The 25,997-nt window shown below is 37.4% G+C and overlaps 3 protein-coding genes and 3 long non-coding RNA genes across 10 annotated transcripts; 4 read left to right on the top strand and 2 right to left on the bottom strand.

The window, feature by feature from the left end:
- The first annotated feature begins 823 nt into the window (after positions 1-823).
- LOC149268211 (uncharacterized) lies at positions 824-3,367 on the top strand. Of its 2 annotated transcripts, XR_016270862.1 has the most exons (4): positions 824-1,583; positions 1,669-2,655; positions 2,725-2,759; positions 2,820-3,367. It is a non-coding gene; the product is annotated as an uncharacterized LOC149268211 (long non-coding RNA). The 2 variants fall into 2 exon arrangements; XR_016270861.1 differs by having other exon boundaries at positions 825-1,583; positions 1,669-2,759.
- A 2,757-nt stretch (positions 3,368-6,124) lies between these two features.
- On the top strand, positions 6,125-7,419 carry LOC108617797 (putative RNA-binding protein 18). 3 transcript variants are annotated; one of them, XM_089473197.1, is made up of 5 exons: positions 6,125-6,147; positions 6,285-6,500; positions 6,563-6,671; positions 6,758-6,969; positions 7,033-7,419. In XM_089473197.1, the coding sequence occupies exons 2-5, from the start codon at positions 6,489-6,491 to the stop codon at positions 7,330-7,332; spliced, it is 633 nt and encodes a 210-aa protein (XP_089329323.1). In that variant the 5' UTR covers positions 6,125-6,147; positions 6,285-6,488; the 3' UTR covers positions 7,333-7,419. The 3 variants fall into 3 exon arrangements, with proteins under 3 accessions (XP_089329323.1, XP_089329324.1, XP_089329322.1); XM_089473196.1 differs by lacking the exon at positions 6,125-6,147 and having other exon boundaries at positions 6,155-6,500; XM_089473198.1 differs by lacking the exons at positions 6,125-6,147; positions 6,758-6,969 and having other exon boundaries at positions 6,154-6,500; positions 6,563-6,669; positions 7,033-7,267.
- Positions 7,404-8,309, bottom strand: mRpS25 (mitochondrial ribosomal protein S25). Its single transcript, XM_089473199.1, has 3 exons — positions 7,905-8,309; positions 7,656-7,850; positions 7,404-7,599 (listed from the first exon to the last, which is right to left on the bottom strand). The coding sequence occupies exons 1-3, from the start codon at positions 8,039-8,041 to the stop codon at positions 7,428-7,430; spliced, it is 504 nt and encodes a 167-aa protein (XP_089329325.1). The 5' UTR covers positions 8,042-8,309; the 3' UTR covers positions 7,404-7,427.
- Positions 8,310-12,647: 4,338 nt separating this feature from the next.
- On the top strand, positions 12,648-13,501 carry nmdyn-D6 (nucleoside diphosphate kinase 6). Its single transcript, XM_018017530.2, has 2 exons — positions 12,648-13,151; positions 13,202-13,501. The coding sequence occupies exons 1-2, from the start codon at positions 12,943-12,945 to the stop codon at positions 13,476-13,478; spliced, it is 486 nt and encodes a 161-aa protein (XP_017873019.1). The 5' UTR covers positions 12,648-12,942; the 3' UTR covers positions 13,479-13,501.
- A 5,870-nt stretch (positions 13,502-19,371) lies between these two features.
- On the bottom strand, positions 19,372-20,271 carry LOC149268209 (uncharacterized). The gene is made up of 2 exons (XR_016270891.1): positions 20,114-20,271; positions 19,372-20,057 (listed from the first exon to the last, which is right to left on the bottom strand). It is a non-coding gene; the product is annotated as an uncharacterized LOC149268209 (long non-coding RNA).
- Positions 20,272-20,308: 37 nt separating this feature from the next.
- Positions 20,309-24,314, top strand: LOC149268208 (uncharacterized). Of its 2 annotated transcripts, none has more exons than XR_016270890.1 (4): positions 20,309-20,484; positions 20,560-22,454; positions 22,519-23,213; positions 23,277-24,314. It is a non-coding gene; the product is annotated as an uncharacterized LOC149268208 (long non-coding RNA). The 2 variants fall into 2 exon arrangements; XR_016270889.1 differs by having other exon boundaries at positions 20,315-20,484; positions 22,519-23,026; positions 23,097-24,314.
- Positions 24,315-25,997: the final 1,683 nt, after the last annotated feature.

The raw sequence follows: 25,997 nt of genomic DNA, 5'->3' as shown, positions 1-25,997 counted from the left end.
ACAGGCGCCCTTTAAGTCACAGTCGCTGCCGCAGTTTGCTGCCATATGACCGTAATCGAGGCACTTGAAACAGCGTTTAGGCTGCTCCACGGCTCGGATACGGCAAACTACCCATCCTATTCTAATTTTGGACAGCTCGAGCAGAGTTTTAGCTTTCCCAATTGGAAGAGCAACCGTAGCTCTTTGCTGTCCACCAAAAGCTGGCCGAAGCGATTTGATAGCCTCAATGGGGAGTGAGCTATCCTTCAACTCCACCCTAATTGACTCTAAGATCTCCTCTTTGGTCGCTAACTCATCTAGATCGCGAATCTCAACTTGCGCCGATTCGGTAAGTGTTTTAACTACCGCTCGGTCTCCCAAGGCCTTGCCTACAGCTTCGTGCAGAGCCTCAGCGCTATGTTCCGGCTTCCTACTCAGTTGCAGTAAAAGGTCCCCCTTAGCTGTCTCCCTAATTCCTTGAACGTCGCTGCTCAGATGCTTCAAATTTGGGTCGTTTTTAACTACACGAAGCATGTCCGCATAGCTGCAACCCCCTACGCCTGAAATCGCAATCGCGTCAGTCCTGGGACGTTTTTGCATAGGCTTTCGCCCTTTGACGACTGTCCAGCTGCTCTGGTTTGTCTGTCGGGCGGCCTGGTTTGAAGTTTCAGATTCAGCTGTAGCCCGTAGAGCCATTGGTTCTTTTGGGTTCGCTGCACTTCTATTGGGCCTCGGCTTTTTTGAGGGAGTTTTCCTCTGTTCGGAGGCAACTTCCCTCGACCGCTTGGGAGTATTGCTACCTACTGTAGCACTAATGCTCGCTGCCTTAACGTTTTCGCCTACTTTTTTGAGTGGCGTGGTCTGCACCTCACAGTTTTTAACCGAACGGTTGCAGAACGCTTCGGCCGTCTTGTGAAGGCTGACCAGCCTAGCCAGCTCCTCTCTCATTAAGGCATTTATATGCCGCTGACCCCCAAATAAGGCAGACAAACCCTCTAGTGTAGCTCCTATTTGAGCTAACGCTTCTTTTAGTGACTTGGGTGCCTGGCACTCAGCCACTGGAGCCTGGTTAGAAGTCGACGGCTGCGCCAACACCCTCTGTTGTTGCTGCGGCGATCGCTGCAACGAGGAACGACGCGCAAAAGCTTGCAGCTCGTCCTCCATCATGGCATCCATTTCTGCTCCGACTACCACGGCGTGAAGCCTGTAGTGGGCAATGGCTACTAATATGATCTGAGTTTACAGCCCGCAGTAACTTAAACTCAACTTGACTACAGCCAGCGCCCGAAAGTATGCACTACTTTTAATAACTGCTACTTCACTCCAGCAGCTAGGTTGCTGTCTTTGCTAAGGCTTAGCAACTCACCAACGTTAGTGAGCAGCTGATTGCCCGATGCAATTTCCAGCACTACTAACAGCTGTTAGAGTGAATGCACCTGATTTTTCTTATTGCGCAAGTGTGACGCCTAAAGTAACAAAAATTTACGCGCCCACAAAAGACAAGGAAAGGAAAGAAGCCCTGACGCCAAAACACTGACGCTATCGCCCCCCCTCTCTTGCACCACCGAATTATACCGCTTGGGAATTCCACGAACCGCCGCGCAGTAAGTCTCTGGTAGTTTTTTGAGGTCGCTGGGTACGCCGCGCCCACAGCAAACACGTTGACTTCAGTTCTTTCCACTTTCACAGGGGAAAACACAGTTCAAGCTATTGTCTACGATGGACCACGATGACATCGACCGCACTCCGTGAAAACGCAACTCCTGTGTGTGTGTATGTGTGTGTATGTGTGTGTATGTATGCCTGTGTGTGCGTGCGTGCGTGCGTGTGCGTGCGTGCGTGCGTGTGTGTGTGTGTGTGTGTGTGTGTGCGCGTGTTTCTTGTGTAAGCTGATAGACGCGAAAAATTATTGAAATAGCTATTACTCCAAGGGTTCAGGGGATCTCGTAGTCGAGTAGTCTCGACTAGAGCTTTCTTACTTGTTTTTTTTTTTGGCTCTACGGGCTGCAGCTGATAAGCCAAACCAGGCAGGTCGATAGACAAACCCGAACAGCTGGACAGTCGTTAAAGCACGCAAGCCTTTATAAAAACGACGCAGAAGTGATGCAATCGCGATCTCAGGCGTAGGTGGTTGCAGCTATGCGGACATGCTTAGGGTAGTCAAGAGCAACCCAAATCTAAAACATCTAAACTGCGACGTTCAAGGCATTAGGAAGACAGCTAAGACGGACCTTTTGTTGCAATTGAGTAGGAAGCCGGAGCATAGTGTGAGGCACTGCACAAAGCTGTAGGCAAGGCCTTGGGCGACTGAGCGGTAGTTAAAACACTTACCGAAGACACGTGATCTAGATAAGTTAGCTAGCAAGGAGGAGATCGTGGAGGCAATCAGGGTTGACTTGAAGGATAGCTCACTCCCCATTGAGGCTATCAAATCGCTACGGCCTGAGTTTGGTGGACAGCAAAGAGCTACGGTTGCTCTTTCAGTTGGGAAAGCCAAAACTCTGCTCGAGCTGTCCAAAATTAGAATCGGATGGGTTGTATGTAGTGCTGCAAAAATATTGGATCGGAATCGTTATAATCGATATTTTCGAATTTTGGCAAAAGATCGATATGGGTTTCTTAGTATCGATATATCGAAGAAAAAAAATGGTTATTCTTGGCGTTGGTTTTAACTGTGTAAGAAGCGTATTTATTTAATTTTGCTAAATTGTATACAAATTGATTGATTTAATTTAATTGCAATAGAAAGAAAAAAATGGATCAGTTTTTGGAAAGAAAACGTAAGTACAATTGATATATCCTATTGGAAAAGCTTGGAGTCATAGCTTGTGTGTTTTAAGCGCGGCGAGGGTGGACTCCGATGAAGAAAATAAGACCGTGGGAGCCCCAAAAAAATCCGAAGTGTGGAAATATTTTGAAAAAGGAAAGGATGGTTGTGCGGTGTGCAGAAATTGCTTTAAGGTCTGCAAAACAAGTGGAAATACCAAAAGCCTTAAAAATCACTTAACACGCATGCATCCATCGCTGCAAGAGAGTGAATTGGCACCCAAGTCCGGTAGCATTTTGCACTTCGTAAATAAAAAATATGAGGCAACGTCCTCTGAGAGCGAGAGGATGTTTAGCAAAGCGGGAATGATTGCTAATTCCAGAAGGGCGTCATTAAAACCGGAAACAGTAAACAAACTATTTTTTTTTTTTTTTAATAAAAACCAATGGGTTTTGTCTTAATTTCTTTTTTTTTCAAACTGCCATGGAGGCAATTGTTTTTGTTATTATTATAATATAATTTTAAGGAGCATAGTGAATTTGAGCTTTAATGAATTGCTGTTTTAGGTTTAAGTTAATGAAAAATAATTTGGTTTGGTTGAATAAATTTGTTTTTGTTTGATGCTGTTGCTTTTATTTTAATCTTGAAATGGTTGCCATTTTATCCATTAAGAAGTCATAATTAATATAAATATTATAATAGCTTCTAAGCAAGAAAATTAACATTTAAAAGAAGTGTTCGATATATCGTTTTTATCGATCTTTTTCTCTGAAAATATCGTGGATATCGATATTACGGAATATCGATTCTTTTGCAGCACTAGTGCACGCACACACAATATTAATTGAATTAAGCACATGGAATGGAACGCTTTCTTCAGTTACAAGACCAATATATGACCGAATTAATGTTTTTCTGTTGATTTTCACTTTTACTAGTTAATGCTTTAAATTTTTAGAAGTGGCAACAGAATCACTAATCTCACTTCTTTTATCATCGATTTGAATTTCGTGCAACAATAAATGCTTTTTTTAATAAAAACGCGATCTTTTTTTAAAGTCTTTCGCATTTTTTGCAGTTAATGTAATCGTCATCACTTGCATCGAAATATTTATTAATAGCAAAATCCTATTTTGCGGTGGCATGTTTGCACATTGAATCAATACTCGTCAAAACGAGAGCGGTAGCGAGAGCATAGCACAATTTTTATTGCTATTGCTGCTACAGAGTAGTTTTTGCAAACGCTGGTCGTCGATTAATATTTTTGCTTCATAGATAATGAGTTGAATTATGAATTCATATTTTGGTAGAGAGTAAGTTAGGCTATAAGTGGAATAAGCATTCGTTTGTAAAATAGCGTTAAGTAGTTATTAAGTAGCCGTAAGTGGTATAGCAGTTAGTCTTAGGACATAAGCAGAAATTCAAATTAGTGGGCGGGCGCACAATCAGCAATACAACCTGAGAGGTCAGGTGTTTAATAAATAATTGTTATTTACCGAGCCGCTTTGTCACTTGATTTGTCCAAAACCAAAATAAATTTAACGCTTCCAATCTTATTTCTAAGATCCTCCAGAAAATGAGGAGCCAACGAATGTTTAATTATGTTGTACATTTAATACGGCATAGTTTAAATCGCTAAACGCTCATGCTGTCGCATATATTTTTGTTTTTTTTTGGCAGAGAATACCTAGGTTGTTGATGATGATGTGTGATTTGCCACATAGAGGAAATGTTCTGTTGGTTGTTGCTATGGTTTTTGTTGGAGTTTTCCCAAAATCAATTTTTTCTTTCTGTGCCCATCCAATTCGTGCACGTTAGTGTTTTTTTTTGTTGACAAACAAGACCTGTTGCTCATATCACGAAATGATTTCGATAGATTGTATGATATAAAATCATGTATCGACACTTGTATTCATGATTTTTACTGTTGACAGCGATAAAAACAAAAGAAATCAAAATAAATAAATGAATATTAAATAAAGCTAAATTATTTTATTGAAAGCCAGAATTCCCGCAGCCCGCCGTTTTCGAATTTTTCCCGCAATGGGACTTTAAATAAAGCCAGATCTGACGGGAAAAAAGCTGAAATGACGACCCTGTATTTGAGAGACTATAGAGAGAGATAGAGTGAGAGAGAGAGTAGGACAAATAGCGCATAACCGTGCTTCATATAAGAATAGCACCATTTCGTTTGAGCGCTTGCAGCACACTGATTATGTCGTGCAATATTTTCACTGCTTGAGCCTCAAGAGACTGAGCCGAGCAAATACGAAGTTGTGTAGTCTCCTCAGCGCATTTTTTCGTCGGTGAAAAAATTTGTTCTAGATGTCTAGTCTATGTGTTCTCTGGTTAGCAGTGTTGCCGAATCAGCTATTTTGTAGCTAGATCTGGCTACTTCTTGAGTCCGATTGCTACACAAATTTTCAAGCAGCTATTAGCTACAAATCTGGCTATTTTCAAATATATATATATAATAGGTAAGCTTTCTGAAATGTTATGCAAAATTCATTTCTTATCAGTTTTTATACCCTGAACCCATTGAAAATGGGAAATCAGGGTATAATGGTTTTGTGAAAAAATATGTAACGGGCAGAAGGAATCATCGTAGCTGAAATTTGGCATGCATCATATTTTTTCGATAACTCATCCGATAACTTTTTTATCTAGAATTATCGAAAATTTGATTTTATTATTTATGCTATGAGTATAGCGTTCCACCCAACTACCTTAAAAAGGCAAATTATAAAAGCGACAATGGTGAAAATGACGAGTTGGTGGTCATAGATGAGATATTATAATAATTAAATTAATAAAGTTGACTTTTTATAAAAAAAAAACGGCACTGTTTTCTTTTTTGCTACTTTTTCAGCTATTTTAGAAGAAAGTTGGCTACTTTTAGCTACTTTCAGCCTTCGATTTTGCTACTTTTGCTGAAAAAGTTTCGGCAACACTGCTGGTTAGTGGTTCAGGCTACTAAAATATACGAAAACACAATCATTTCGCTTCATGCGCTCGACCGAGATGGTCAAATGTTGAATAAAAGATGCATCTACGCTCAATTTTTGTTCTTGCTCTCTCGCTCTCTCTGCTCTCTCAAATATGTATATGTATGTATGGATGTGAGCATAAGCAGCAGCTCACGAAAATTGAAATTTCTTTGCGTTAGACTGCCGTTTCCTCCCTTCTGCGTGAAGAGTATGCCGAACTCTTCAAACCGTTTGCCAAGCATCAAAATATATGCGTTTTCGTTATTATTTGTGCGCACTGATTTCGTCGTGCTTTCTTTCATTACCCTAGCAAGCAAATACCGAGCCGAGCGAATACGAAGTGTTGGTAGCTACTAGACAGATTTTTCGGTGTTGAAAAAGTTTGTTCTACATGTCTAGTCTATGTGTTGTTGGGTTAGTGATTCAATCCTGAATTCCCGCTGCCCACTGATTTGGAATTTTTCCCACAATTGGATTTTGAAAAAAAAAAAAAAACAGATTTGACGAAAAAAAGCTAATTTGGCAACACTGCCTACTGTGTCTTTTAACAGCGGAGTACTATGATGCTATGCTGCAACAGCATTATCGACAACTTTAAATATTCAATAAAAGACGCCATCCTTTGAAAAATTGGGCGAAAAAAAATATTAATTTAAGTGGTGGTTTAAGTGAATGAATGTTCGAGAATAATAAGCGATACCAAGTGTACCTCTCAGCTCATCTATCGATATTTCAATAAAACATCTCTAGCGAAAATGGCAAATGATGTAAGTTAAAATAAATTAATTTAAACTAGTATTTTACAATATTTAATTATGCATTTTTGTAGAAAATCCCAACTAAAAATTGTAAAGTTAATGCGAATGTAAACAGCGCTGATATTTCTGAGGAACAACGGCGTATCTGGGTTGGTAATCTTGATTCACGCATTACCGAGTAAGTTGTGAGCTGTGCATTTGTATATGATTTGCTTTCATTTCTTTGAATTGTGCTAATATATACTTTTTCTTTGATAACAATCGGTTTCAACTTCTCAAACTAATGCAAAAATGCGGTGCCGTTGAAAAGTTCGACATGTTATTTCACAAGGGTGGCCCAATGGTAGGACAGTCGCGAGGGTATGCCTTTATCACATTTAAAAAAAATGAAGGTGCCACAAATGCACTTATAAAACTAGATGGATCAAATATTGGTAGTCGTTCTATAGCTGTTCGTCTTGCTAAGAACATAAAATATGTAAATAAATTTCTCATCTTGCTGGAAAACTGGTTCAGCTTATTTTTTACTTGTCATTTATAGGATGATCTACAAAGGCCCAAGCCTCGACTTGAAATACCCGCGCTGGGCCGAGGCAAGCGCGAAGATAAAATTAGCAAGTCGGACGCAATTCGTGCCATAGAAGCCAAACTTAGGACTCTAGAGCGACAGACAGATAACAATTTGGAACTCAACATCGCACGAGAGGAAAATATTCCCTTTATCTACCGTTACCAATTCAACAAAAGTCGTGATGACACACCACATACTAGACCACACGGCAAATATAATAAACCTAAGCCATCGGCATCATATCTGCGTCAACTTCCCAACCGACGCTAGCATGGAACTACATCACATACCCTACTACTTACATAACTCACTTTTAAATTGAATATATTATTTGCTCGCTATTAAGATATAACGAAATTATTCTTTTATTTTTGCGCAAATTTAAATTTTCCTCGCATTTCTTTTGGTAGTGGCTCTGTTCCAGGGCAGTACACTTGACCGGCGATTTCACATATGCAGTGGCGTTCGCAACTGTATCCAAAATTCGCCGGGTTGTCTTTACTCTCTGCCAAACGCGCCTCGGCGACAAGTTCCTCACTAAAATTTATGATAATAATTAAAGGTACTGATGATATAGTTTGTCCGAGTTTTACCGAGTTTTTCCAACAACGTTGACAAGATGTTCAATGATTTCCTCTCGACTTTTAGAATCAACATCGATCATCATGTCCCGTCCATCCTCAAAGAAACAGCGTACAAAGGGCGATGGTGTCATATTCTTAAAAGTGACCACCTGCACATCTGGATTTCTGAATTGAATCTGTGGAATGTTCCAAAACACGAAATCCCTGTAAGAAGATAAACATTTTTATCATCATCATCACCCTATTATGTCTTCTTACCTGGCACCCGCATGGTGATTACCATATGTATTGTAACTAACGCTGAATATACGCACCCTTTCCTTTAGAACTAATTTGCCAGCATTTAAATATTTTAATGTGCGTCGTAAAGGCTCTCTTCCTTTCATAAATGGCATTTTATAAGGGGATTATTATTTTTGATTAATAAATGAAGAACGAATTGGCCGCTTGTGTAATCTAGTCTACCAAATATCGATATATCTAAACACAATGCATTCCGATAGATACTTGACTCTTCACTAAGTATATCCGTGTTTCAGATATCGTTGGTAATGTAAATTAAAACAGAGATTGGAAAGAGTTTTTGGGATACGCACTAACCTAAGAACTCATAGACTAGACATTAGGGCTGCAAATCCATTGATGGAGACTATTGATAGTGTCGATGGATTTGGGCTCTCATGATATATCGATTGGTTTTTTCATCCATCGATAATTTACTACTTGGTCACCAAGTCTTGGTGGCGCCACTAACCAGAGAGCACATAGATGAGACAACTAGTGTAAAGCGTTTTGCACACTTATTTTCGAGCGTAATCTCCCAGACACTTCGTATTTGCTCGGCTCTTCGCTTTTAGGGTTCAGGCCAGTGCTGCCATTTTAGCCATTAAGTTGCTAGATCTAGCAATTTTGAATTTGAGTTTGCAATTTTTTTTTTAAATTGCTATTAGCCACAAATATAGCCATTTTTAAAAAAAATTATGCAACTTTTAGCAATTTTGTGATTTTTGTGATCTCACAATAATATCATCTTAAAAAGAACTCAACTTGTTCAAAAACATAACAATATCGATAAATGCACAAACTTGTGAACAATAAGTAGTTCACAAATTCATCGAAAGTGATCGAGTGTCATTTGTGCGCTGAGCTTTAAATTGTATGCTGTTTTGTTAGATTCATTAAAAGTTTTATAAAATATGCCAAAAACGTATACCCAAAAATTTCGCGATGTGTGGTTGAGTGGCGAGTTTAAAGAGTGGATTCGCAAGGATGACACAGACTCAACAAGGGCCTATTGCGCCTATTGCAAGTGCACTATTGGCGCGAAGCTTTATGATGTGCGCCACCACGCTGCCACAAAAAACATATACATAAGTGCGATGGGTGCGTGTACACAAAAAAACAAGTTGCCTTTTGTTGTAAAATTTGACAAGACGGAGGAGCATGAGGCTGCACTGGGCCTATACATAAAATTAATAAAAACTCTTTATACAAACTTAGAAAAATATTAAAGATATGGATTACAAAGGCATGATAAATGCTGCCATAATTATGTGCTGCCAAAAAAATGTTTGGCAAAAATAAGCGACAGCTCCAAATATGCTATCAATGATGAAGAAAGTATATTGGAACGATTGGACGACATTTTAACAATCATTTAAAAACTTAATCATAAATAAAAGTAATAAATTTAACATATAAAATTTGGCAATTTCTTTTAGCAATTTTAATAAATTTTTTAGCAATTTTAGCAACTTTTTTTTTTAAATTGCGTATATCATTTCAAGTTTTTATAGTCCACTAGCCAATATATTGTAAAGCATTTAATAAACATATAAGTGTACCCCGATAAAATTTTTTCGGTTGAAATTTGAATAAAATATTTAATTATAATTATATATATGTATATATATATATGATTAGATAAATTAGTATATAAATGTACGTAAATATGTACATATACATTTGCGTGAAGTGGATATCCGTAACACCAACCAACCAGTGGCACAATGATCTTTACTGCCAAAATTACTGATTAAGTCATAAAGGCTCATTTGGCAGTCACTCTACAATTCAAACAATACAAAATTGACAAACTACTGAATCGCCAGACTATTATTATCCCATCTCATACATACATACACATATGTATGCAAATGTATGTGCTCCCTCAAAGGCCAATCAACGGTAAATCTTGGGCATTACAATTTGCTCAGGCAGCAAGAGTTACGCACACAGGCCACAAATGCTCACACATGTTTCCAGAGACTGCAAGTGTGTGTATGCTTGCCCGTCGCGAATTCATATTCTTTATGCGTATCAACGCTTTCATACCCTTCCCACGAATATCCATCGAAACGCTACATTTTGTTTGCATGAGCCTGACAAACGCTTTTATGATTTAGGTATACCCTTCGCTGAAAAGGAAAAAGCTGGGATCGTCGCGAACAAAAATTTCAATTTTTGTGCGCCGCTGAGAGTGATGATTTCAGCGACCATAGAGAGCGAGAGAGAGGAACTGAGAGAGAGAGTAGGACAAATGGCACATAAGTGTGCTTCATACATAATCACGACCATTTCGTCTGAGCGCTCACAGCGCACTGTTTTTGTCGTCCAATATTTTCACTGCTCGAACCTCCAGCGACCGAGCCGAGCAAATACGAAGTAAAGTGGTCGACCAACTTAACATTTTCTGCTGTAGAAAAATTTGTTCTACATGTCTAGTCTATGTGTTCTCTGGTCAGTGATGTTAGCATAATCGATCATCTCTTCGGTTGAAAATGTGTTAAAACTAATTTTAATTATATATAATTACTGTATTTTATCGATATATGCATTTATAAACATGAATTTGTATAATAATATACATATGTATGTACATATGTACATCTGTATGAAGTGGATATGACAGTCTGTAAGACCGACCAACGACCAATTTTCGGCTTTACAATTTGCACAGGCCACAAATAGTCACACATGTTTCCAGAGACTGCAAGTGTGTGTGTGCTTGCCCGTCGCGAGTTCATATTCTTTATGCGTATCAGCGCTTTCATACCCTTCCCAAAAATATCCATCGAAACGCTACATTTTTTTTTGCATGAGCTTGACAAACGCTTTTATGATTTAGGTATACCCTTCGTTCAAAAGGAAAGAGCTGGGATCGTCGAAAATTTCAATTTCAATTTTTAATTTTTGTGCGCTGCTGAGTTCGGTGATTTGAGCGACCATAGAGAGAGAGAGAGAGAGAGAGAGAGAGAGTAGGACAAAAGCGCATAGATGTGCTTCGTATAAGAATGGGACCATTTCGTTTGAGCGCTTGCAGCGCACTGACTTTGTCATGCAATATTTTCACTGCTCGAACCTCCAGCGACCGAGCCGAGCAAATACGAAGTAAAGTGGTCGACCAACTTAACATTTTCTGCTGTAGAAAAATTTGTTCTACATGTTCTATGTGTTGTCTGGTCAGTGATAATATGTATGCGTGTCAGCAACCTCTACTGAGAGTGAGAGGATGTTCAACAAAGCTGGACTTCGTGTTGGCGAAACACGAAGCTCGCAAAAATCCAAAAATGTTGGCATGCTAGTATTATAAACAAAAAAAGTTTGAGTCTCAAATGAGACCTCTTAGGATATTGCATGGTAAAGTTTCCAATACTTTTTATTTTCATTTTATAGGGGACACTTTATTTTTAATCAATTCACTGCATACAAAAGTGTTGTGTTTAACATCTTTTAAATTTAAGAGTACAGGACACATTGTCCTTTTCTATTTAAATATAATTATATTCTTATAATATGGAAATTGATTCTTTAGTGTGTAACATACATATGGGGAAAAATTCATATAAAAACCCTATAAAGTTTCTCATACTTAGATTAATTTTAAACAATGATATTAATAACAATTCAATTGCAGATCGTAAAATACGAGTATTTTAAAAAAGTTATTAACAGTTAACACTGATGGAGTGATACATATGGGCAATTTTCTAGTAGCGAATGTGACACTCCTACGTTTTTGAGTTAAAAAAAACGAATGTCAAAACATTTTCCTATTTTGACGAATAGTGAATCCTTTAGCTCTTGATTAGCTCTAGAGTTGGTGGTAAATCTGATTTTAGGCAAATGTTAGTTTTTAAGATAATCACAAAAAAACAAGAGGTTCGCAGGCTACAAAAAACGTAAGTCGCTTTTTAAATGAACAGTTCAACCTGAGATTTTAGCGAAACCTTAAGTGACAATTTATTACGAATAATTTTAAATTGTTAGAAAATGGCACATCTTTACAATGTTTTTTATTCGATTCAAAAATATTGAGTAGTTTTTTTAGTTTTTAGTTTTATTCAGGGTCGAAGGTGATGTGTCGAATGAGACATTTTTCCAGCTTCTTTTTTTTTTTTAATATTTTAGTAATTTTACATAAATAAAAGTATTAAAAATTATTTTCAGTACATTCAATTTTTTAATTATAGTAAAATAGAGAAAATTCGAAGTATATTTCATTGCATAGTGTCTCAATAATAAGAACAAAATGTGCATTAAAAATCCTCAAAACAGAACTTTTGCACTTATTCGGCTTTGTGTCTCAATATTTCGAGATGTAATATGATAAAATTTATAATTGGTTTATATTAGTTAAATTTGATGGATTAGTTATAAAAAAAATATGTTAGCAGAGCATGCTTTCATTGAGTGAATGTTTTGGCTGCTGATGACCTTTCTGGAGAAATGCCCATAAATTTTTATTTTCTATTTAATTTTTAATTTTGTTTTTGTTTCTTTTTTATTTTTTAATTTTAAATGAGGTATGAATTTCAATCAAATATATATATATATATATATATATATATATATATAATTTAATTTTGTTAAGAATATAAACATTAAATACAGTTATTAAAAAAAATTCCGATGTTTCATCGATACATTGATGTTTTTGATTGAAAAACATCGAAACATCGAAACATCGATGTCGTTAAACATCAGATTTTCTCCAGTACTAGTGCAAAGATTTTCGCACAATAATATTTGTGTATAAATGTGTTGTATGGCTAGTGGTGGTACTGATATTATTCTTCTAGTCTTAATGACAATCGATAAAAACGCAGAAAGATATTTGATATATCGATAATGACATCGAAAGCTTAAGCCAAAAGTGTAATTAAGTTGCTTACAATTTCTGCGCTGTAAAGTTACGAAATTTAAATCGTAAAAAACTAAGTAGATAAACTCTGTTTCCTTCGAATGTATTTTTTTACTTATGTTGTCGAAAAAGTAGACTTACCAGTTTCTTTAAATGTATAACATGGAAATTACTTTGGCACTATTGAAACCGCATATTGTACGTAACACATATGCGGTACAGCAGCTAAAAGCCCAAATGGAAAGCAATTTTAATATCTTAGCAGCTAAGGATTTGCGTGTTACTAAGGAGCTATCGGAGTGTTTTTACGTGGAACACAAAGACAAATTTTTTTATTATCGTTTAACTAGTTTCATGCAAAGGTATAGTAATTCCATTGAAATCTAAATATTTCTACAGATTTTCGTTTTAGCGGTTTCTGCTCCGCTTTTATACTGCAATCCGAGTCATGTATACAAAAATGGCGTCAGCTTATGGGCCCCACCAAAGTGTTTAAAGCGGTGTATACCGATCCCAACTGCATACGCGCTCTTTACGGTCTATCAGACACTCGCAATGCCTGTCATGGATCAGATAGCACAGTTTCGGCGCTGCGAGAGATTGGCATAATATTTCCAGAATTCGATATAAGCCGTGTCAATAGTTCATCCAAAGTAATTAATAAATGTGTACATATAAAGAAAGCATAATTAAGTTGTTAATATGTACTTTATATAGTCTGTAACAAATTATATCACAGTCAATATTTAAATATTTTTGCAGTCTGACATACAGCAGCGAGCACGTATAGATAATAGCACTGACCAGAGAACACATAGACTAGACATCTAGAACAAATTTTTTCACCGACGAAAAAATGCGCTGAGGAGACTACACAACTTCGTATTTGCTCGGCTCAGTCTCTTGAGGCTCAAGCAGTGAAAATATTGCACGACAAAATCAGTATGCTGCAAGCGCTCAAACGAAATGGTGCTATTCTTATATGAAGCACGGCTATGCGCTATTTGTCCTACTCTCTCTCTCTCTCTCTATGGCCTCTCAAATAGCAGCAGCGCACAGAAATTGAAAATTGTTCGCGACGATCCCAGCTCTTTCCTTTTGAGTGAAGGGTATACCGAAATCATAAAAGCGTTTGTCACGCTCATGCAAGCAACATGTAAGCGTTTCGATGGTTATTCGTGGGAAGGGTATGAAAGCGTTGATACGCATAAAGAATATGATTTCGCGACGGGCATGCACACACACACTTGTAGTCCCTTGTCACATGTATGAGCATTTGTGACCTGCGTGCGTTACTCTTGCTGCTTGTAGCAATTTTAAAGCCCAGCATTTGCATTTGGTCGGTCTTACGGACTGTCATAACCACTTTAAACAGATGTACTATGTATGAACATACACACATATGTACATAAGTACATTTATATATTATTATTGCTAATCATGTTTATAAATGTGTTTATATCCGTAAATAATTATATATAATTAAAATTATTTTATACACATTTTCAACCGAAAAAATTAACGTAAAACACTACTAACTTTATTAAATGCTTTGCAATATATGAAATACACATGTCATATTATACTCAAGCTTTACTCATTATTGTCAAAAATTTCTAATTAAGTCATAATAGTCCATTTGATAGTCACCCTACGATTCAAATCATACAAAATTTACAAACTACTAAATCCAGAGATAATTAGCTTGCCATCCTATACAAGCATACACATACACAAATGTATGTATGCATGTGCTCACTTCACAAGGCAGACCAACGGTAAATTTTGGGCTGATGATAGACGAAAATACTGAGAAAGAATTGAGTTTCGCGACGCACGCACACAAAAGCACATACACGTAGCAAGGATGTAAATGGGTGTGTGCATGCTCGTCGCGAAAATGTATTCTTTCTGTGCACAACAGCCTGTGCAAATTGTAAAGCCCAAAATTTGCCGTTGGTCTGCCTTGTGAAGTGAGCACATGCATACATACATTTGTGTATGTGTATGCTTGTATGGGATGGCAAGTGTGGAGACCCGTACCAAGAGAGCTTTCTGTGGAAGACGATCCACTCACAGAAAGCTCCGCGGCACAAGCCACGGAATGAGCTTTCGTATGCGAGCTTTATTATTGTTGTTACTTTGGTTCCTTTTTACTACTTCTATTCTTCTTGCCAGCGAGCGTGGCTGATCATTGTAAACGACGCGTGAATAAATAAATATTACTTTCTCAAATTATCTAACCGAACGGTGTTTATTTAAGCCCGGGCAAACACGGGTTTATACAGCAAGCTAATTGTCTCTGGATTTAGTAGTTTGTAAATTTTGTATGATTTGAATCGTAGGGTGACTATCAAATGGGCCATTATGACTTAATTAGAAATTTTTGACAATAATGAGTAAAGCTTGAGTATAATATGACATGTGTATTTCATATATTGCAAAGCATTTAATAAAGTTAGTAGTGTTTTACAATAATTTTTTCGGTTGAAAATGTGTATAAAATAATTTTAATTATATATAATTATTTACGGATATAAACACATTTATAAACATGATTAGCAATAATAATATATAAATGTACTTATGTACATATGTGTGTATGTTCATACATAGTACATCTGTTTAAAGTGGTTATGACAGTCCGTAAGACCGACCAAATGCAAATGCTGGGCTTTAAAATTGCTACAAGCAGCAAGAGTAACGCACGCAGGTCACAAATGCTCATACATGTGGCAAGGGACTACAAGTGTGTGTGTGCATGCCCGTCGCGAAATCATATTCTTTATGCGTATCAACGCTTTCATACCCTTCCCACGAATAACCATCGAAACGCTTACATGTTGCTTGCATGAGCGTGACAAACGCTTTTATGATTTCGGTATACCCTTCACTCAAAAGGAAAGAGCTGGGATCGTCGCGAACAATTTTCAATTTCTGTGCGCTGCTGCTATTTGAGAGGCCATAGAGAGAGAGAGATAGAGTGAGAGAGAGAGAGTAGGACAAATAGCGCATAGCCGTGCTTCATATAAGAATGGCACCATTTCGTTTGAGCGCTTGCAGCACACTGATTTTGTCGTGCAATATTTTCACTGCTTGAGCCTCAAGAGACTGAGCCGAGCAAATACGAAGTTATGTAGTCTCCTCAGCGCATTTTTTCGTCGGTGAAAAAATTTGTTCTAGATGTCTAGTCTATGTGTTCTCTGGTTAGTGACAAAACTCAGTACATTTAAATCATTTACATTTAAAAAGTATCGAATCCAAATTTTTTATAAGTTCGCTTGCATTTGAAAATAGCCAGATTTGTAGCTAATAGCTGTTTGAAAATTTGTGTAGCAATCGGCCTTAAAAAGTAGCCGGATCTAGCTACAAAATAGCCTATTCGGCAACACTGATTTTACAGTCCAGCATTTGCATTTGGTCGATCTTGTGAAGTCCTCACATACATATGTATGTATGTATATACATTTGATTGTGTGTACGCATGGGATGTATACTTGGGTAAAAGCAGCTCATTGAGGTGAACCAGCTCACTCGCTCTTTTTTGTGAAGTGAGCCAACTCACTCATATGGCTCACTGGCTCACCTGCTGATTGCTCGTGAGCTGATAGTGATCGCAAGCAACTTGAAAAAAAAAAACTGTCAAAATACGTTACATTTAAACTTAAAAAAAAATGACACATTTAAAATTTGTTTCTTAAAACTAACAGAACAAACTTAATAAAGTATATATTTTTTAGCTCCCTTCATTGGGAATGTAACAAAATTATGAGATAAAATATAACAGAAAATAATACAAATACAAAAATAACAAAATTTTGAGATAAAATATAACAGAAAATTAAAACAAAAAAATACGCATTCGAGATCCATGCATTGGGAAGTATGAGACATTATACGCATTCGAGATCCATACATTGGGAAGTATGAGAGATTATATATACTATAAAAAAAGGAATCGATTAAGTATACGGTTTGTGAATTAAAAAAATACTTACTCAAAATTTACATGTTGTTATGCAACAACATCAGGCTTTCGACGTTCTTCGGTTTCAGTAAAGACATTTTTTTTCGCACTGTTTCACCTGCGCTCACAGGGCACAGATGTAGTGACTATGCAGAGCCGTTTTAACATATATGCGTATAGTAATGGGTACTGCGATTTTCGCTGGTTCCACCATATTAAGGGGTCGTCTTTTCAATGAATGTATTCCTCGGCATTTTGACAATTGCCTGTCAATCTGCGAAGATTTGCTCGCCGGAATGGGCTTGCGGACAAATGAAGTGATTTTTTGTTGTTTTTTCCAGAACAACTGAGCCTTCCACGATTTGTCGTATACCGGTCTCAAGAGTTGCTGGATGCTTGGTTTTTAAATGTCTATTCAAATTGCCTTGTGACTTGCAGCTTAAGACACTTTTGCAAATCTTGCATTTAGCCTGTTGCGTTCCCATGTCCTCAAAATGAGTCCAAATTTCGCTGTGCATTCTAATTACCGACATTGAAAGTTTGATGAAATACACGATTCGCGGGAAAAAACGTTAACTTTGTGATTGAGAAGAACGCAAAATGAGCGAGTGAGCAAAAATGTCAACCAAAATGAGCTAGTGAGCCAAAATGAGCCATATAGAAGGAACTGGCTCACTGGCTCAGTTCAGTGAGCCTTTCATTTTAGCTCACTCACTCATGAGCTACCCTTTGTTTGTATCACTAACCAGAGAACACATAGACTAGACATCTAGAACAAATTTTTTCACCGACGAAAAAATGCGCTGAGGAGACTACACAACTTCGTATTTGCTCGGTTCAGTCTCTTGAGGCTCAAGCAGTGAAAATATTGCACGACAAAATCAGTGTGCTGCAAGCGCTCAAACGAAATGGTGCCATTCTTATATGAAGCACGGCTATGCGCTATTTGTCCTACTCTCTCTCTCTCACTCTATCTCTCTCTCTCTCTATGGCCTCTCAAATAGCAGCAGCGCACAGAAATTGAATATTGTTCGCGACGATCCCAGCTCTTTCCTCTTGAGTGAAGGGTATACCGAAATCATAAAAGCATTTGTCACGCTCATGCAAGCAACATGTAAGCGTTTCGATGGTTATTCGTGGGAAGGGTATGAAAGCGTTGATACGCATAAAGAATATGATTTCGCGACGGGCAAGTACACACACACTTGTAGTCCCTTGCTACATGTATGAGCATTTGTGACCTGCGTGCGTTACTCTTGCTGCTTGTAGCAATTTTAAAGCCCAGCATTTGCATTTGGTCGGTCTTACGGACTGTCATAACCACTTTAAACAGATGTACTATGTATGAACATACATACATATGTACATAAGTACATTTATATATTATTATTGCTAATCATGTTTATAAATGTGTTTATATCCGTAAATAATTATATATAATTAAAATTATTTTATACACATTTTTAACCGAAAAAATTATCGTAAAACACTACTAACTTTATTAAATGCTATGCAATATATGAAATACATATGTCATATTACACTCAAGCTTTACTCATTATTGTCAAAAATTTCTAATTAAGTCATAATGGCCCATTTGATAGTCACCCTACGATTCAAATCATACAAAATTTACAAACTACTAAATCCAGAGACAATTAGCTTGCCATCCCATACAAGCATACACATACACAAATGTATGTATGCATGTGCTCACTTTTGGGCTGATGCTAGACGAAAATACTGAGAAAGAATTGAGTTTCGCGACGCACGCACACAAAAGCACATACACGTAGCAAGGATGTAAGTGTGTGTGTGCATGCTCGTCGCGAAAATGTATTCTTTCTGTGCACAACAGCCTGTGCAAATTGTAAAGCCCAAAATTTACCGTTGGTCTGCCTTGTGAAGTGAGCACATGCATACATACATTTGTGTATGTGTATGCTCATACATGTAGCAAGGGACTACAAGTGTGTGTGTACTTGCCCGTCGCGAAATCATATTCTTTATGCGTATCAACGCTTTCATACCCTTCCCACGAATAACCATCGAAACGCTTACATGTTGCTTGCATGAGCGTGACAAATGCTTTTATGATTTCGGTATACCCTTCACTCGAGAGGAAAGAGCTGGGATCGTCGCGAACAATATTCAATTTCTGTGCGCTGCTGCTATTTGAGAGGCCATAGAGAGAGAGAGAGATAGAGTGAGAGAGAGAGAGTAGGACAAATAGCGCATAGCCGTGCTTCATATAAGAATGGCACCATTTCGTTTGAGCGCTTGCAGCACACTGATTTTGTCGTGCAATATTTTCACTGCTTGAGCCTCAAGAGACTGAGCCGAGCAAATACGAAGTTGTGTAGTCTCCTCAGCGCATTTTTTCGTCGGTGAAAAAATTTGTTCTAGATGTCTAGTCTATGTGTTCTCTGGTTAGTGTTTGTATGCTTGGGAGATGAACATTGGCGTGTGCCTACTAGAGCTGGAGAACCATCGATAGAGACGGTACTCGATGGATTTCCCAACGATGGTTCAAACCATCGACATTATCGATGGTTCCATCGAAAATTCTTTATATATTAAAATCAAAAATGTTGCAAATTAAATACATATTTACATACTATGAATGCAAAGGTTCAACAAACAAGGTTTATTCAGTCCAGTTTTCTTAAAAATATACAACGGGTTTCTTTCAGTTGCTTAACAAAAAAAATTATAATAAAAATAAAAAAATACAAAAAATATAAAAGATAATTTCAATTTCAAATCTTACTACTATAATAAAGCTTAAATTTCTAGATCAACTTCATTCTCCATTTCAGTTGCTTAATAAAAATAATAAAAAAAAAAAAGTATAAGAGATCATTTGACTTTCAAATCTTACTACTATAATAAAGCTTCATTTTCTAGATCAACTTCATTCTCCAACCATTGAATTTTGTTCAGAAAAATTATTTGGCTGCAAATCAAGTACCATCATGCGAGCAAGGGACTCGTCAATTCGCGCCTTCCTGGTAGCACTGGCTACGAAGAAAAAATGATTTTAAGTCGGTTGTACTTTTGGTCTTTTCAGTATTTTGCTCAAATAGGTGGACTTGTCTTAAGAGCTCCATCAAATTAGATGTGTTCCCACTTGTGCGGTATTCTTTGCCGCAATGTCGAGATCTGGCAAAGACTTTATTATTTAAGCGGTCAAAATGGGACCAAACTTCCGAAACGCATTTTTTTCGTTTGCGGTCGATGGGAGCAGCGGCGTTAGGTGGACTTGAAGTTGTTGAAGGCGTAGGGGCAACAACATCTTTTTCTAAGAAATTACAGAATACATTAAAATAGACTACAAATGATTTTGTACAAACTTACTCGACGTAGCGACAAATTTGTCCATATTAAATGAGGAACTGCCAGTTGATAGGAAATAGATTGATTTGGTTCGCTACAATGCACTATGGGCAAAAATACCGATAGTGCGGCATAAACCTAATTTTTTTTATATCTCGAATCCGCAATTTTTTTTTTTTTATCTCATTAAGGATATTCCAATAGACATAAAAACAATTTTTATAAAATTTTGGGGACTTCCCCTAATGTTTTAAGCTTCGTCAAAGTCAGCTGATTCAGGGTTGCATGGTGAATGGCAAAAAGTGCGCCAAATTATTCTCAGCTGTCGACGTAAAAAAACTATTGCAATTAAAATTTACAAACCAATTTAACTATGGAAAATCTTCTTAAAGGTATGCTTAACAGAATGTATTAAAAGATTTTGTGCTACTTGTGATTTATTGTGTAATCGTCCAATGTGTTGCTAGTTGTATTTTCAGCCGTAACCTTAAAAATATTTGTGTGTTTCGTGGAAGATAACTTATAATGTTAGAGTTTGTTGTTCAATGTTTAAGTAGCAAGGTATTCAGTAAACATTCCTTAATCAAATGCTATAAAGGGTTTTTGCTCCTTTTTGCTCCATTTGGCGAAATATCGTATGTTGCAGATACATACGAGATTAGCAATTCAATGTTGCTAGAAGTTTGGAGCAGCAACAATAGGCAAGAAAGCGCTGTCAGAAACTACATTTTGGAAAATTTAAACAGCGAATATATATCTGAAGTGCAACTTGACATTATTAAAGAGAAAGTCCATAATTTGACGTCGTATATGAAATATAATTTGAAAAAATGTAATCGAAATATGAATCGATTTAAACAAAAACATTCTCTTTGGCTAGCTTCTAGTGCTAAGTTTAAAATACACCGTCATGACAACAATAATAATATGGGAGGTCGGAAGAGCTTAAACTATAATGAAGCGGGATCCCGATTAAGGAGGAAATTAGCTTCTGAGCTTGCCGAAGAGAGCAAAAACGCAACACCCCTTTTGGTACATGCTGCTTTGATTTCATCAAAAAAATCAAAAGAGACCGAAAAAACTTATCTGTTACAAAAAGCTATGAGCAATGAGAATGTGTGGGAAGCAGAAAATAAGCAATCATCCATTGCAGTAGTACCTATAACTGCTGAGGCGGCATTAGCATTTTTAATGGAAAATGGGTTGTTCAAACAACAATATATCAACATAAAAACATTAAATAAAATGCATGGATGTGACATTTATCCTCCCTATTCAGAGCTTAGCGAACTTAAATTGAAATGTAGACCAAAAGAAATCTCCTATTCTGAAACCAAAGTGGAAGTTTCATTACAAAATTTGTTAGATCATACGCTAATAGACGGAAAAGTCTTGAATGTTTTGACTAAAACCAATTCATGTCAATCATGCCCGCTATGCGGTGCTAAGCCAACACAATTGCTTAATACTACTGACTTTAACTCAAGTATATTCAATGTTAGTTCTAAAAATCTTAAATATGGAGTAAGCCCTTTACACGCGTGGATTCGTTTTCTGGAGTTTGTTCTGAGAATATCTTATAGAATTGATGTAAAAATATGGCGCGTCAAGGGATCTGACAACGAAAAGGTGTCATTACGTAAAAATTATATACAAAAACGAATGTGGAATGAAATGGGTTTAAATGTTGACAAACCCAAGCAAAATGGAAGTGGCAACAGTAATGACGGCAATACTGCAAGGAGAGCATTTGCCGAATTCGAACTTTTTTCTTCCATTTTAAATTTCAATGCTGAAATACTTAAGAACTTTTATATTATTTTGATTACAATCTCTTGTGAGCATAAAGTGGACTCTGTCAAATTCAAAGCTTTTTGTAATGAAACATTTAAAATGTATATATCTACATACTCCTGGTATCCAATGTCTCCAACAGTTCACAAAGTTTTAGTGCACGGTCACCAAATAATGGATAGTGTATTCTTCCAGTTGGAGTTTTAGGAGAAAATGCATCCGAAGCACGCAATAAATTATATAAAAAAGACAGATTATCGCATGCCAGAAAATGCAGCCGATTGGATACTATAACTGACGTATTCAATAGAGCATTAGATTCTTCAGATCCGCTACTCTCATCGCTTAACTTAAAGGAAAGAAAAAATAGCAACAAGAAAAATATGCTCCCACGAGAAGTTATCGCCCTTCTCGAAGAACCCGATGTTTATGCTTCACAATCATTAGATAACAAAGATGATCAATCTGAGAATGAAGAAGAGGAAGAAGAACAGAATGTAATCTCTTCTGAACTGGACGGCATCGAATTGGAAGAAGAAAATGAAGACTATTAGAAACTAATTAACAGGTATTATGTGACAATTAGAAAATGAATCCTACGAATAATATCATATCCTATGTTTTGCTTTCAGATTTGCGAATCGCGAATATATATGTAGTAAATTATTTATTTACTTATTTTTGAATTTATTTATAGTGTTTATTAACTTAAAATATATAATATTTATGAAATTGCTTGCAATCGTTTCGATATTCATCGGTAAATTAATCACATGTATGGGGACAAGGGGAGGGCGTGGCTCAAACTTAAAAAAAAGAAAACCGAAATTTTGTATTAATATTAGCAACGTATGTGCAAAATTTCAAGGCTCTATCTTTAAAGTTGCAGTTAATGCCTCACTATCGGTATTTTTGCCCATAGTGCAATGTTGAATTGCAATAGTTATTTTGTAAATCTAAAAACAAATAAAATAAGAAGACAAGATTTCTGACTTACGTAACATAACTTTTTTATTGATATTTAAAAAAACACAGTAAGAAAATAACAAAAACTAAAAAAAGTCATAAATTCAATGTCACAGCTTATTTGACCCACACTTTTTTAAGAACAGGTATATTCGCGTAAAATGGAAATTAAAGGTACTATTTCAGTTTTTGGTTTGATTATTGAATTCGCAATGTGAAGCTGAAGTATTTTTACCATTCAAAGTGAGATTTTGTTAAGGAAACACGTGTTTGCAAAAATGGGAAAGCGCACAACAATACAGCAGCGGGAATTGGTGCTACACCATTTTTAAAATGGAATTTTGCGGCGAAAAATTGCAGAGTTCGTTAATTTACCCGAATCTACAGTAAAAAACATAATAAACCTATTTGTTTTTGAAAACAGAGTGGTTAATAGGGGTAGAACGGCTGCCAACAAAATTTTCAATGACACCGATGAGCGATACATTGTGCGCCAAATGAAGGAAAACCCCAAGTATCCGCTCCAAAACTGGCTAGTCAGATGGAGCAACAGCTGGGGAAGTCGTGTGGTGCAGAAACAATTCGTCGTATACTCCGAGACCATGATTTACATGGTAGAATTGCTCGCAAGAAGATTTTCATTAGTAAGAAAAATAAGGAAAGCCGGCTCCTACTCGCTAAAGAGTACATAAACAAGGACACCAGCTACTGGAACAAAGTCATTTTCGTTGACGAGTCCAAGTTTAACATATTTGGTTTGGATGGGAGGCCCTACGTCTTGCGACAAGCGAATACCGAGCTGCAAGAGAAGCACCTGAAACCCACAGTAAAGCATGATGGAAGGTCTGTGAGGGTTTGGGCCTGTATGTCTGTCTCTGAAGTTGGAAAACTAACTTTTATTGAAAGCACCATGGATAAGAATATGTACTTAAGCATTTTAACACAAAATCTTATGCAAAGTGCTGAATATCTTGCCCTGAAAGAGGACTTTACATTTTATCAGGAGAACGACCCAAAGCACACATCGGTTGTCGTTCAGTCTTGGCGGGTATGGAACTGGCCGCATAACCTCAAACCTTAAGCACAGTCCCCGGATCTTAATGTAAATGTAATGTAATAAAAATTTGTGGTTCATTTTAGACACTAGTATCAGGTCTCGAAATATTTTCAACAAAAAAGATTTAAAAACGACATTAGTCGAGGAATGGGAGAAAATCCTGTCCGAAACAACAACAAAATTGGTGGCTTCAATGCCTGGAAGATCTGCTGCTGCTCATACGGCTCTAGCACATTTGTTTTACTCTCATCTCGCTCTGTTATCATCTCGCTATGTTCTCATCTGGCTCTGTTCTCATCTTGCTATGATTTCATCTCGTTCTCTGTTTTCAGCTATCGCTTTCGCTATCCGTTTTCAGCTACCGCTACGGCAGAGCGTAGCACATCATTTCGTTTTGTGCTATTGCTATCGCTACAGATTTTAACACAACAAACTACGAGAGCAGAGCAGAGGACAAACTTTTTTTTGTTAGGCTACGGCTCTCGTCAAAAACGAGAGCGGTAGCGAGAGCATAGCACAATTTTTATTGCTATTGCTGCTACAGAGTAGTTTTTGCAAACGCAAACGACTCGTCGATTTATATTTTTGCTTCATAAATAATGAGTTGAATTATGAATTCATATTTTGGTAGAGAGTAAGTTAGGCTATAAGTGGAAGCATTCGTTTGTAAAATAGCGTTAAGTAGTTATTAAGTAGCCGTAAGTGGTATAGCAGTTAGTCTTAGGACATAAGCAGAAATTCAAATTAGTGGGCGGGCGCACGATCAGCAATACAACCGTGCGGCTCGAAAGCTCGCGGGGGTGAATTGCATTGCTGGTCGCGTGGTGAAATCTGCACAGCAGCCGAAGAGGATTGAAAGATGCGTGCATGAGTTAGTTACTTTCGAGCTCTCGGAGTGAGCGGGAGTTAGTTTTGAGCTCTTGGAGTGAGCGGACGTTAATAAAAATCGGATCAGTGAAAAGGTATTAGAATTTAGGTTAAGCTTGGGAGTTGTAAGCATGCATATGTAGAAATGGTTGTGTATTTATTTGTAGTTAGTTCATCTAACGTATTGACTTTTAACACTAACTACAATTAACTATAACAACACTAACTGGTAGTTTAAACGTGGCTACGACCCGTTCGCCAGAAGGGTAAATCTCTGGCAGTGAAGATCGCGTGGTCTGGAAGTGAGCGCCGGCGGCAACGCTGGGTGCTCCTCGACCCGCGATCTACCATTCGTAGTGGGCCCACTAACTCCCCACAGCACGCCTTCGCAACCCCGACCCCAGCAATCTAGAGTGCGCTTGATCAGGCCACGTGGTCACTTAACCTCAAATGGTACCCTTCCCCTCTCCCATTTCTCCGGCACTGTACGTCCCGAAGTAACTAATAAATTTCTTGTAAGTTATGGCACTGGGCAGACTGAGACTCTGACCCCGGCTGGAAAACTAATGTAACCTTACACCTTCCCACAAATAATAACGAAAACGCAAATATTTTGTACGAGCTTGGCAAACGGGTTGAAGAGTTCGATATACTCTTACACAGAAGGGAAGAAACGGGAGTCTAAGTAAAAGCTCATTTGACAGTCACTCTACAATTCAAACAATACAAAATTGACAAACTACTGAATCGCCAGACAATTATTATCCCATACAGACAATTATATTATACACATATGTATGTATGTATGCAAATGTATGTGTATGCCAATCAACGGTAAATTTTGGGCATTACAATTTGCTCAGGCAGCAAGAGTTACGCACACAGGCCACAAATGCTCACTCATGTTTCCAGAGACTGCAAGTGTGTGTGTGCTTGCCCGTCGCGAAATCATATTCTTTATGCGTATCAACGCTTTCCTACCCTTCCCACGAATAACCATCGAAACGCTTACATTTTGTTTGCATGAGCGTGACAAACGCTTTTATGATTTCGGTATACCCTTCACTCAAAAGGAAAGAGCTGGGATCGTCGCGAACAATTTTCAATTTCTGTGCGCTGCTGCTATTTGAGAGACTATAGAGAGAGATAGAGTGTGAGAGAGAGAGTAGGACAAATAGCGCATAACCGTGCTTCATATAAGAATAGCACCATTTCGTTTGA

The sequence above is a fragment of the Drosophila arizonae genome, chromosome X (genome assembly GCF_054131065.1).
Source record: "Drosophila arizonae isolate 15081-1271.41 chromosome X, UAZ_ARI_1.0, whole genome shotgun sequence".
NCBI classification, from domain to species: domain Eukaryota; kingdom Metazoa; phylum Arthropoda; class Insecta; order Diptera; family Drosophilidae; genus Drosophila; species Drosophila arizonae.
This window is presented reverse-complemented; position numbering and strand designations above follow the sequence as displayed.

Coding starts and splice junctions, on each gene's coding strand:
- LOC108617797 (XM_089473197.1), top strand. Junction 6,672..6,757: donor TGATTCACGCATTACCGAGT/AAGTTGTGAGCT, acceptor ATAACAATCGGT/TTCAACTTCTCAAACTAATG. Junction 6,970..7,032: donor TTGCTAAGAACATAAAATAT/GTAAATAAATTT, acceptor TGTCATTTATAG/GATGATCTACAAAGGCCCAA.
- mRpS25 (XM_089473199.1), bottom strand. CDS start 8,041: ATGCCATTTATGAAAGGAAGAGAGCCTTTACGACGCACATTAAAATAT. Junction 7,851..7,904: donor AATCACCATGCGGGTGCCAG/GTAAGAAGACAT, acceptor ATCTTCTTACAG/GGATTTCGTGTTTTGGAACA. Junction 7,600..7,655: donor AACGTTGTTGGAAAAACTCG/GTAAAACTCGGA, acceptor CATAAATTTTAG/TGAGGAACTTGTCGCCGAGG.
- nmdyn-D6 (XM_018017530.2), top strand. CDS start 12,943: ATGTATAACATGGAAATTACTTTGGCACTATTGAAACCGCATATTGTA. Junction 13,152..13,201: donor TTAACTAGTTTCATGCAAAG/GTATAGTAATTC, acceptor TTTTCGTTTTAG/CGGTTTCTGCTCCGCTTTTA.